This window comes from Ceratotherium simum, chromosome 35 (assembly GCF_057802395.1).
Source record: "Ceratotherium simum simum isolate JZ-2026a chromosome 35, ASM5780239v1, whole genome shotgun sequence".
Lineage (NCBI taxonomy): Eukaryota > Metazoa > Chordata > Mammalia > Perissodactyla > Rhinocerotidae > Ceratotherium > Ceratotherium simum.
Window position 1 is genome coordinate 15,092,971 of NC_141934.1, and position 12,392 is coordinate 15,105,362.

General features: G+C 39.1%; 1 protein-coding gene across 4 annotated transcripts in view; it reads left to right on the forward strand.

Annotated features, from left to right (window-relative positions):
• Positions 1-12,392, forward strand: part of SPPL3 (signal peptide peptidase like 3) — a 127,333-nt gene that overhangs the window by 96,098 nt on the left and 18,843 nt on the right. For all 4 annotated transcript variants that reach the window (XM_087424095.1, XM_087424097.1, XM_087424096.1 and 1 more), the window contains exon 3: positions 12,017-12,105. In XM_087424095.1, the coding sequence (XP_087280221.1) occupies positions 12,017-12,105 (89 nt within the window). The remainder of the gene's footprint in view (positions 1-12,016; positions 12,106-12,392) is intronic.

Genomic DNA, 12,392 nt, shown 5'->3' on the forward strand with positions numbered 1-12,392 from the left:
TATTTCAAAAGGATTTCAGGCCATTCACTAAGTTTTGCGAGTTGTGATGAGATAAGGTAAATTAAAATGGGGCCAAAGAAAAGATAAAGTACGGGTGGAGACAAAGTAGAGCCAAAAATAAGTCTAAAAGTGCATACCATAATGGCCAATACCCTTACTGCTAGTGGTCCACAAATACCACAGTAAGCTTTCCAGCAGCCAACTTTAAAAGGAGGAAAGAAAGAAATTAAAAACTTCACAGTGCCCTTGGATAAAAAGAAGCCAGTTGTTCAGGTGAATTGCCAACTGTTCTCGGTCTTAAGAGCAGACAGACCTTTATCCCAAAAACCCTCATAAAAAGGATACAACATTGAGTTTCATAGCATTTAATTAGAGGTATTCAAATGCTTATTGAATGAATTACAGTACCCTTCAATACAGGCTGGTGGCATTTCGTGAAAAGACGTTTCAGCAAAAGCAATTTTGCCAAAATTAGAAGTGCACAAGCCAGCAGCAGAAAGTTGTGGGTCCAGATTGCTAGCTTACTGTGGCCTAAGGTTATATGTTAGAATATCTGGAGAATGAATGGGTTGTTAGTTCTTCAACTGATTGTTCCTGAATATTGATCTCTTGATAAATGTTGGCAACCAAACATGTATTCTGTTGCCAGCTGAATACAGATCTCTTTGCCTTAACTGTACTCATGGCACGTTTGTATGTTTATCAGAACCAAGGAAGTTAAAAAGGCCTAACTATAAGCCCACATTCCCCCTTGTCCTGGGCAAGCAGTGGAAGTTCTCACAGGCCTGGGACTTTCCTCAGAAAATCCTTTGTAATCCAGTCTAGTACATAAAGACATGAGTAGTTGATTTCCTTAAGTTCTGTTCCTTACAGCTGAATTAATTTCAGCCTGAAAAAAATTCAGAGCAAATATAACCTGATCTCCACCTCAGCCAAAATAAAATCTTATTAAAGCACTCAGAGAATGTTAAACTACTTCCTGGTGTAGTGTCTATGATAAACTACTTGTGAAATGTACATCAAAGTGACCAAAAAAAAGGCTCACTGAGATTTATACCTATATACCAATTTAAGTTTGAAGAATGTCCATCAGTTGTCATTCCTTCTGCCAGTAATTAGCTGGCAAGCTTAGTTGTCAGTTGGACCCCACCCAATTCAAGATAAAACCATATCAGCTGCCTATAAAAGGTTGCTTGTCTTAATATTTCTCTGTAGTGAGGCACGATATATGCAACTCATCCAAAAATGATATCAGATCAAGTTAACTCAAAGAGAAATACTGTGTGGCTTTTTTTTTTTTAATTAGAAAAAGCAGTATGTACTGACGTGGAAAGATGTCCTTGGCATACTATTGAATAAAAAATTAATTTGTGAAATGATGTGTATTAATCCTCATTTAAAAAAAGGCAAATATATACCAAATGTATATATCTCTGGAGAGAAGAATTATGGGAGTCTGTTGTTTTATACCATTCTCTATTGTTTGTTTTTTAATAATCGTATATATTATTCTTTGCAGAAAAAAAAACAGAAGTTGGTTTGTTTATTTTGGAAGGGGGGATAATACAGCCGAGGCAGGGTAGTATAATAGGAACTTTGGTTTCCTTGTCATATAGGGATAATGCTAGAGCATCTCTGTTAGTTTGCTAGGACTGCCATAACAAAGTACCACAGACTGAGTGACTTAAACAACAGAAATTTATTTCCTCACTGTTCTAGAAGCTAGAAGTCCAAGATCAAGGTGTTGGCAGAGTTGGTTTCATTCTGAAACGGCTTATAGATGGCTGTCTTCACATGTAGATGGTGCCCTTCATGTGATCTTCTCTATGTGTGTGCATGTGTCTGGTGTGTGTGTGGTGTGTCTCTCTTTCTCTGTATCCTAATCTCCTCCTCTTCTAAGACCACCAGTCATATTGGATTAAGGCCCAACCTGAGGACCCCATTTTGATTTAATTACCTCTCTAAAGGCTCTGCCTCCAAATACACATTCTCAGGTACTGGCGGGGTTAGGACTTCAACGTCTGAATTTTGGGGGGATATAATTCAGCCCGTAAAAATCTCTAGAAGGTAAGGTGATCATATAACTTATTGTCCAAATCAAGACACTTTTGAGTGTGGTTTGTGATCACCCTACTCATGGGGTTATTCTGTGAATCAAAAGAAATCTTGCCTGTAAAGCACCCAGCATGGTGCCTGACAGTATGAGCTCAATAAAGGTTGACTGTTATCATTATTTTAACCCTCAGGAAGTGTTCAGCTGCTTAGTCAGAAGACTGTCTCTTCTGCCTTGATTCTTAGTACTAGGTTCTTGATGTAGGTTCTGTGTGAGCATCAATAATTGGAATTTTGTCTGCCTTCTACAGCTTGCCCATAACTACTTCCTGTTCAGTTATAGTTGATGAAAAGACCAAAATAGCAAATAATATGCTATAATTTAGATGGATTTTTCTGCAATGGTAAATGGTTGTCTATGATGAAACAGCCATAGCTGAAGTCTTTCTGATAGTATTTAAACACTGATTTCAAGTTTAAACCCAAGCTTGCTGTTTGTTAAGCAAACAGCCAAGGTACAATTTGGATGGAATGTCTGGTAACAACATTATGATATATTAATATCATCTTATATGTTATTATATAGCAGTAAGATTGTTATGGAAGGGGGAGTAGAGGAGAGTAAAGGATAGTTTTCTATGAAGATGGAACAAACTATTCTAGGTCCAGCCAAGCAATTTCATGTCTGTAGAGTTAATAATGATTACCACATAAGTCAGGATAAAGGCCCCATAATTCAGAATGGTCCCTAGATAGCTGAGGAAGCGGAGTCTTCTGCAGAGACTTTATTTAAACAGCTTAAATTTGCTGCAGCTGTGCCGTGTGGATAACTGTTACTGGACCCCAGTCACAATGGCCTGGGATCTGCTAAACCTACGTCCGTTGATCTTGGTTTGTAAAGCTGGAATACATGAATCTTTTCTGTTTTGAGGAAACATGTGGGGCCTCACAACCTCGTTTAACTAGATTTCTGTTTTGTGCAGTATTGACCCTACTGCTTCTAATGATCAGGCAATGCTTGATTTTAGCTAGGCTTGTTTGAGGCAATGAGAAATTCAGAGTAAGCTTCAAATTATATAAAGTGCTTGCTTATTGTCCCCGCCCCCCACAGTACCTCATTAGCCTGCCTAAAGCTCTCATGTCCCTGCAGCACTTCTTATCAAACTAGGTTCTAAGAAAGAGGAACAGCTAAACTGCTTTTAAGTTAACCACAACCTCCTGGTATTTGAAAGCAGGGAGAATTCTTGCCTTAAAACAGCCGGGATTAGGGCTGGCCCAGTGGCATAGTGGTTAAGTTCCCGTGTTCCACTTTGGCGGCCCAGGGTTCGAGGGTTCGGATCCCAGACATGGACCTACGCACCGTTCATCAAGCCATGCTGTGTGACGGCGTCCCATATACAAATTAGAGGAAGATGGGCACAGATGTTAGCTCGTGGCCAGTCTTCCTCACCAGAAAAAAAACACCCAGGGTAGAGTTTTAAATAGTCCTCAAATAATAACAAATTGAAACAGAGTTCAATAACCCCTAAGTCTATCCTACACTACTCTCAGCACCCAGTCTCATTTACCCCGTCTTAGGCGAGAGGCTCACTAACACTTGTGCCTAGGGTTAAACCGGAGGTGACTGGCAACTTTCCAGTCCAGGTTATCAATATAATGCCAACAGAAAGCATAGGAGAAGCTAACAGTCTGTAATAGCCAGCCCCCAGAGTAGAGATGTGGCTAACAGTTCCTTTAAGTTTACCCTCCTGTCTCCACATTCTGAGAAGCAGAGTAGGCATAACAAATGTAGTTGTTATTATTATGTTCCATTCATAAGTGAATTTGAAAAACTCTCTTTAAATTAGAACGTGTCTTTTCCAAACCATGCCCACAGGGAAGAAGCCGTCTTCATGTTCCAGTGACTCCAGACAGGTTCCCGTGAATTACATCACCAGTCTTAGAGTTTAGCTCTCCACAAATGATTAACTCTTCCATGAGAAACATGAATTAAAGTTTAAAAGACCATAGCAGTGAAACCATGTACTGAAAACTAGGACAAGTGTCTTGGCAAGGGAAATATATGCAAAACATTGTGTCTGCTTTGTTGTGGAACTAATCAAAATTGACAGGGAAAAGTTTATCTCGGGAGCCAGTCTCTGTAACAGTCCTTTAGGGTTGACTGAGGTGGGAGCAGCTAGTGTACTTTTTAATCTCTGTTAAAGTGTCTTCCTCTAATGGCTGGAAAAATATAAGGCCCCAAATATTAGATAAGAGAAGATGAATGTTCTAAAATCCAGGGCTTTTTAAATTAAAAACTCCCAGGAAAGCCAACACATCAGAGTCCTAACCGTATTCAGAAGAGGAGTCTTAACCATGTTTCAGGAACTCTACCACATCTAAAAATATCCATCCTTTTTGTCTTATTGGGGAATTTGTCATCCATTAGTTTGCTAGACAACTAATTAGCCAAATTTAAAGGGGACTGGTGTGAAGTGTACCTAACCAGTCTTTATTCCACAGGCTTTCCTGGTCAGGTCACCTATTCTAACTGAGGACATAGCCAACTGAGGCTTCTTCAGCACCAGTAACAGATAAGGGAGCTTTAGACAGTAAATGAAAATACATGACACCAAATGGCAGATGGAGTCAAGCTAGTATAGTAGAGGGGCAAATCTCTTGAATTCAGCAAGAGATTTTAAGTCAGGGGTGGGAAACTATGAAGTGAAGAAGAGCATTATCAGTAGGACCTGAGCCTAGTAGTTTGGTTAAGAGTCTCTTCCAGGAAGAATTCTGACCTTTCCAGGATAGCATTCTCTACTCTCCTAAAGAGAAGAATAAAACTCAAATGTTCCAGTACCCCTAGGGACTTAACAGCATGAACAAGACATGAAAGGAGGGGAGGCCTCTCCTTCACTTCAAACTCTGCTCAGTTCAGGACCTGAATATTTAAAAGAACTACCTAGAGCAACTTCTACTTCCAACCAAGATAGAGTAACGGGAACAAGATTCACCATCCCACCTGAAACAATGACTTTCAGGACACTGTTCGTCAGACAGCAAAGGACAATGATTCTGAGAGATGATAAACAATTTTGCCACCTGTCTTAATATAGCACTCCCCCCTAAAAGAGTCGAATTCCTAGTAACAGAAAGTAGAGTGGTGGTTACCAGAAGCTGGTGGGTGGGGGAAAAGGGGAGATATTGATCAAAGGATACAAACTTTCAGTTATTAGATGAATAAGTTTTGAAGAGTGTACATCATGGTGACTATAAATAATAATAATGTATGCTTGAAATTTGCTAAGAAAGTAGATCTCCAGTGTTCTGACCACACACAAAAAAGGTAACTATGGAGGTGATGGATATGTTAATTAGTTTGATGGTGGTAGGCATTTCACAAGGTATACATATATCAAAACATCTTGTTGTATACCTTAAATATATACAATTTTTATTTGTCAAAAACAAAGAAAACCATTAAAGAAAGTTTCCAGGTGGTGGTGCAGGGAGAAAGATTCCATAAGTCAAGGAGACAGAGCTAAGGTGTCCAGAGAGACTGAGGCAGCTAGAATTAATAGGACAGAGTACAAAAGAGAAGAGAGCTACAAAGAAAGGAAACCCCAGAGATCTGCAGATGGACCTTTTGAGCATTCATCAGAATATTGATCAGTGCATGCGAGGAAATTACCTAAGACTGAGGAAAGAATAATGTAGAAGGATTAGAGGGAAGAGTACCTGTTCCCACCAGCCAAATTGGAAAAATTTATGATTCATGTGGCATTGGGTAGAGTACTCAGAAAGGTCTTACCTCAGTGGTAGAGAATAATTACCCTAGACTGAGCACTTCTTTGGACCTGCCTAATAAATCGTAAAAGCAAGACCTGAACAAATTAAACTATTTCCAAGTAACTAACAGCATCCCAGAACAAAGCTCAACAAGATGTATAGGAATATAAAAATATCAAGCACCAATAGGAATATAAAAATATTGAGACAAGGTAAAACTCACAATGTCTGGCACACAAGCAGAGATTACCAGGTAGCAAAGAGGAAGGAAAACATGACCAGTGATGACAATAATCAATCAAAACCAACCCAGAACTGACACAGATGTTAGAATTAGCAGAGAAGTACATCAAAACAGATGTAATTATAACTGTTTTATATGTACAAAAAGTTAGGTAGATACATGGAAGATATTTTATTTTATTTATTTATTTATTGTGAGGAAGGTCAGCCCTGAGCTAACATCTATGCCAATCCTCCTCTTTTTGCTGAGGAAGACCAGCCCTGAGCTAACATCTATTTCCAATCCTCCTCCTTTTTTTCCCTTTTTCTCCCCAAAGCCCCAGTAGATAGTTATATGTCATAGTTGAACATCCTTCTAGTTGCTGTATGTGGGATGCCGCCTCAGCATGGCCAGACAAGCGGTGCGTCGGTGCGCGCCCGGGATCCAAACCCGGAGCGCCAGTAGCGGAGCGCACACACTTAACTGCTAAGGCACGGGGCCAGCCCCATGGAAGATATTTTAAAGTACCCAAATCAAACTTCTAGAGATGAAAACAATGTCTGAAACCAGAAATACACTAGATAGGATTAACAGCAATTAGACGTTGCAAAAGAAAAGATTAGTGAACTTGAAGGCAAGCAATAGAAACTATCCAAAATGAAATAGAGAAAAGAAGAAAAAAAATTTTTTAATGAAAAGAGTATCATTGAGCTATCATTGGACATCAAAGAGCAACCTCCAATGGCCTAATACACGAGTAATTGGAGTCCTAGAAAGGGGGAGACAGGAAAGCACTTGAAGAAATAATGGCCAAAATTTTTCCAAACTTGAAAACTATAACCCGCAAATCCAAGAAGCTCAATAAACCCCAAGCACAGGAAACATGAAGAAAACTACGCCAAGACATGTCATAATCAATGCTCAAAACCAGTGATAAGAGAGAAAATCCAAAAAGCCACAGGTGGGGGCAGACATATCACATACAGAGGTACAAAGATAAGGATGGACATCTGATTTCTCACTGAAAACAATACAAGTGAGCAGACAGTGGAACAACAGCTTTAAAGCACAGAAAGAAGAAACTGTCAACATAGAACTCTACAGCAAAAATATCTTTCAAAAATGAAGGCAAAATAAAGATGTCTTGAGACGCAGAAAACCTAAAAGAATTCATTACCAACCAACTTGCAATACAAGAAATGTTAAAGGAAATACTTCAAGCAGATTAAAAGTGGTACCAGTTGGAAATCTGGATCTACACAAAGGAATGAAGACCACCAGAAATAGTAACAACATTGATAAATATAAAAGGTTTTTTCCTTATTATTTAAAACTGTTTAAAAGATAATTGACTGTGGGCCGGCCCCGTGGCTTAGTGGTTAAGTGAGCGCGCTCCACTGCTGGCGACCCGGGTTCGGATCCCGGGCTCGCACCGACGCACTGCTTCTCCGGCCATGCTGAGGCCGCGTCCCACATACAGCAACTAGGAGGATGTGCGGCTATGACACACAACTATCTACTGGGGCTTTGGGGGGAAAAAAAAAAAATAAAAAAAATCTTTAATAAAAGATAATTGACTGTATAAACAAAAATAGTAACAGTATGTTGTAGAGTTTACAGCATAATGTGTAAAAGTAAAATGCATGGCAATAATAGTACAGAGGTTGAGAGCAGGAAAAATAAATGTAAACTGTTGGAAGGTTTTTATACTATACACGAAGTAGTATAATATAACTTGCAGGTGGACTGTTGGTTAAAAATATATACTATGAACTTTACAGCAACCACTAAAATAAAAGAACAAAGAGTTACAGCTAATAAGAAAACAAAGGAGATACAATAGAATCATTAAAAATACTGTATTAACCCAAAAGAAGGCAAGTAAAGAGGAACAAAAAAAAACAGGATAAATAGCAACATGATAGTCTCAAACCTAATCACAGCAATAATCACATTAAATGAAATTGGGCTAAACACCCCAATTAAAAGGCAGCAATTGTCAGATTGAATTAAAAAGCAAGATCCAATTACATGCTGCTGACAAGAAGCACACTATAGATATAAAGAGGAAAAAGATTTAAAATAAAAGGGAAAAGATATACCTTGCTTACACTCATCAAAAGAAAGCTGGAGTGGCTATGTTAATATCAGACAAAGCAGCTTTCAGAGCAAGTAATATTACCACAAAGAAGACAAAGAAGATTATTTCATAATGATGAAAGTGTCAGTTAAGCAACGAGATATAATATATTCATGGACCGCGTAACAACATTTCGGTCAACAACAGACCGCATATATGATGGTGGTCCCGTAAGATTAGTACCATATAGCCTAGGTGTGTAGTAGGCTATACCATCTGGGTTTGTATAAGTACACCCTATGATGTTTACACAGTGACAAAATCGCCCAGGAACACATTTCTCAGAACGTATCCCTGTTGTTAAGCGGTGCGTGACTATAGTCCTAGATGTTTATGCATCTAATAAAAGATCTTTAAAATACATGAAGCAAAAACTGATAGAACTTCAGGGAGAAATAAAAAAAACTCCACAAGTGTAACTGAAGATTTCAGTACCCCTCTCTCAATAATTGATAGAACAAGTAGTCGTAAAATCAGCAAGGATATAGTGGCTGGAACAGTATTCTCAACCATCTTGACCTGATCAACACTTGTAGAATACTCTATCCAACAACAGAAAACTCATTCTTCTCGTGTGAACATGGAACATTTACCACGATAGAACATATTTGGGGACATAAAACAAGTCTCAATAAAAGGATTCAAGGCATACAAAGTATGATCTCTGATCTTTATTGGTTAGGTCGAAATGTCATAACAAAAAACCACAGACTGGGTGGCTTAAACAACAGAAATTTATTTTCTCACAGTTTTGGAGGCTAGAAGTCTAAAGTTCAGGGGGCCAGCATGGTTGGGTTCTGGTGAGGACTCCTCCTGGCTCATAGACAGCCAATTTCTCTGTCTTCACATGGTCTTTCCTCGATGCATGCGCATGGCGAGAAAAAGCAAGCTTTTTGATATCTGTTCTTAGAAGGGTACTAATCCCACCATGAGGACCCTACTACCCTCCTGACTTCATCTAACTCTAATTACCTCCCAAAGATCCCAACACCAAATACCATCACATTGGGGGTTAGGGCTTCAAAAAATGAACTTTGTGGGGGTACAAACATTCAGTCCATAACAGATCACAATTGAATCAAATAAGAAGTAAACACTGGAAAGATCTCTGGAAAATCCCCAGATATCTGAAACAAAGGTAACACTTCCATGAATCAAAAAAGAAATCAAGGGGGCCAGCCTGGTGGCGTAGTGGTTAAGTTTGCATGCTCCACTTCTTCGGCGCCCCAGGGTTCACGAGTTTGGATCCCAGGCACGGACTGGCGCACTGCTTATCAAGCCATGCTGTGGCAGCGTCCCATATAAAGTAGAGGAAGATGGGTACAGATGTTAGCCCAGGGCCAATCTTCCTTAGCAAAAAGAGGAGGATCTGCAACAGATGTTAGCTCAGGGCTAATCTTCCTCACGAAAGTAAATAAAATTTTAAAAATTTGAAAAAGAAAGAAATCAAGAAGAAAATTGGAAAATATTTTGAATTAAAAGACAATGAAAACACGACACACCAAATTTATGGGATGCTGCAAATGCAGTACTTAGGGGAGGAATTATAGTTCTAAATGCCTAGATTAGAATAGAATTAAAAGATGTCAATGATCTGTCTAAGCTTCTACCTTAATAAACTAGAAAAAAGAGCAGATTAAACCCAAAGTAAGCAGACAAAAGGTGAGAATAAAGACCAGAGCCAAATAAATGAAATAGATTTTCTTTATTGTTAGAGAAAAATCAGTGAAACCAAAAGGTGATTTTTTTTGTGTGTGTGTGAGGAAGATCAGCCCTGAGCTAACATCCATGCTAATCCTCCTCTTTTTGCTGAGGAAGACCGGCTCTGAGCTAACATCTATTGCCAATCCTCCTCCTTCCCCCCCCCCAAAGCCCCAGTAGATAGTTGTATGCCACAGCTGCACGTCCTTCTAGTTGCTGCATGTGGGACACGGCCTCAGCACGGCCGGAGAAGCAGTGCCCCGGTGCGCGCCCGGGACCCGAACCCGGGCCGCCAGCGGCGGAGCGCGCACACCTAACCACTAAGCCACAGGGCCGGCCCCAAAAGGTGATTTTTTAAGATAATAAAATTGATAAATCTCTAGCCAGACTAATCAGGAAAAAAAGACAAAACTAATATCAGGAATAAGAGAGATGATATCACTACAGAGTCTACAGATATTACAAGGATAATAAGGGACTACTATGAGCAACTTTATGCCAATAAATTTGATGACTAGGATGAAACGGACAAATTCTTTGAAAAACACAATCTGCCAAAGCTCACTCAAGAAGAAATATATAACATGAATAGCCCTGTATTTATTAAAGAAATTGAAAATTGCCAGACTGATCAAATCCTTTGCCCATTTTTTGTTTTTTTTGTTTTTTGTTTTTTGTGAGGAAGATCAGCCCTGTGCTAACATCTGCCAGTCCTCCTCTTTTTTTGCTGAGGAAGACTGGCCCTGGGCTAACATCCATGCCTCATCTCCCTCCACTTTATATGGGAGGCCGCCACGGCACGGCTTGACAAGCAGTGTGTCGGTGTGCACCCGGGATCCGAACCGGCGAACTCCGAGCCACCGCAGTGGAATGCGCGCACTTAACCGCTTGCGCCACTGGGCCGGCCCCCGTTTGCCTATTTTTAATTGGATTATTTGTTTATTATTGAATTGTAAGATTTCTTTATATATCGTTCTAAATACAAGGCCCTTATCAGATATACGATTAGCACATATTTTCTCCCATTAAGAGTCCACTGACAAATGCAAGGTCATGAAGATTTACCCATTTTTGTCTATGGGTTTTATAGTTTTAGCTCTCAAATTATTTAAATTTAATTAAAATGTAGAATTCAGTTCCTCAGTTGCACTCCCACATTAGAAGCGTTAGTTTCGCTAATGTCTGCCACGTTGGTCAGTGCAGATACAACACGTTTCCATCATCACAGGAAGTTCTTTTGGACACATAAACCCCTTCTTTGAAGGAACACAGTAGTAGAAAATGAGTTAAGGACTTGAACAGGTAGTCAGCTCACAAAGAAAGAAACGGGCAAGCTCACGTGCACAAAATTGTTTAATAGTTAAAGAATTCTAAATTAGGACAGAGAGAATTTTTAGTCCCGCAGATTGACAATGACTACTTCCTTCAGATCTTGACTCAGAAGTCATGCCGGGGAGCCCCTGCCTGCCCACCCTATTTAAAATTTCAAACCTGACTTCTTGATTTTCTGCTTTTTTTCCGTAGCTCTTACCATTAATCTACCATATATTTAACTTATTTTTCTTGTTTATTGTCGGTTTCCCCCCTTTGAAGGTAAAATCCATGAGAGCCTGTTTTACTCACTATTTATTGTCCCTCCAGTACCCAGAACAGTCCCAGATTAGCAGAAACTCAAATATTTGTTCTTGCTGAATGAAAGCTGACAAGGTGTAGGGAAACAAGTACTCTCATACACTGCTATTGGAGGGTAGATCAGTACACCCTTTTTGGAAGCAGTTGTGTGATATGTAAAAGTCTCAGAATTGTGCTTGCCCTCTGACCCAGCATTTTTCCTTCTAGGTGTTTATCGTAAGGAAGTAATTAAGGATGTGCACAGAGATAGGGCTGGAAGATTAAGCCACCATGGAATGCTTTTATCTGCAGTCAGGAAAACTCTTTAACTGACATATTGGAAGGAATGTAGATTGTTTTTTAAAATGAGGCAAAAAGAACTGTTTTGCAGAGTTGTTCAAAAGAGATCTTCCTTTCTTTCCTAATGCCTAGCATTTTAAAATATTGTGTCATTACTGACTTTTCTGACCTACTTGTTTCTTAAGGAAAACTAAAACTTACCTATACAATTTTTTCCACAGGTCCCTTAATATGGACTTTGAAAATCAAGATAAGGAGAAAGACAATAACAATTCTTCTGGGTCTTTCAATGGCAACAGCACCAATAATAGTAAGGCTTTTTATGTCAATTAACATTCATACATGTTGTTGTCTTAATTTGAGTGTTTCTATAACTTCACTTAATAATTTACTGAGTTTAAGAATCTGTTTGGTATAATAATAAAATCTAATCTGTATGGTGTAATTTGTTCAGTTCTTGTGTTCTGAATCTGAACTACTGATTTTTTGTATACTGCTTTTAACTCATGCCTAAAAGCTTGCTGTTGAGATTCTTTATTTTCTTAAAGACAAGCAGGATAGATAGGTATCTGCCTGCTTATAACTTCATTTAAATCC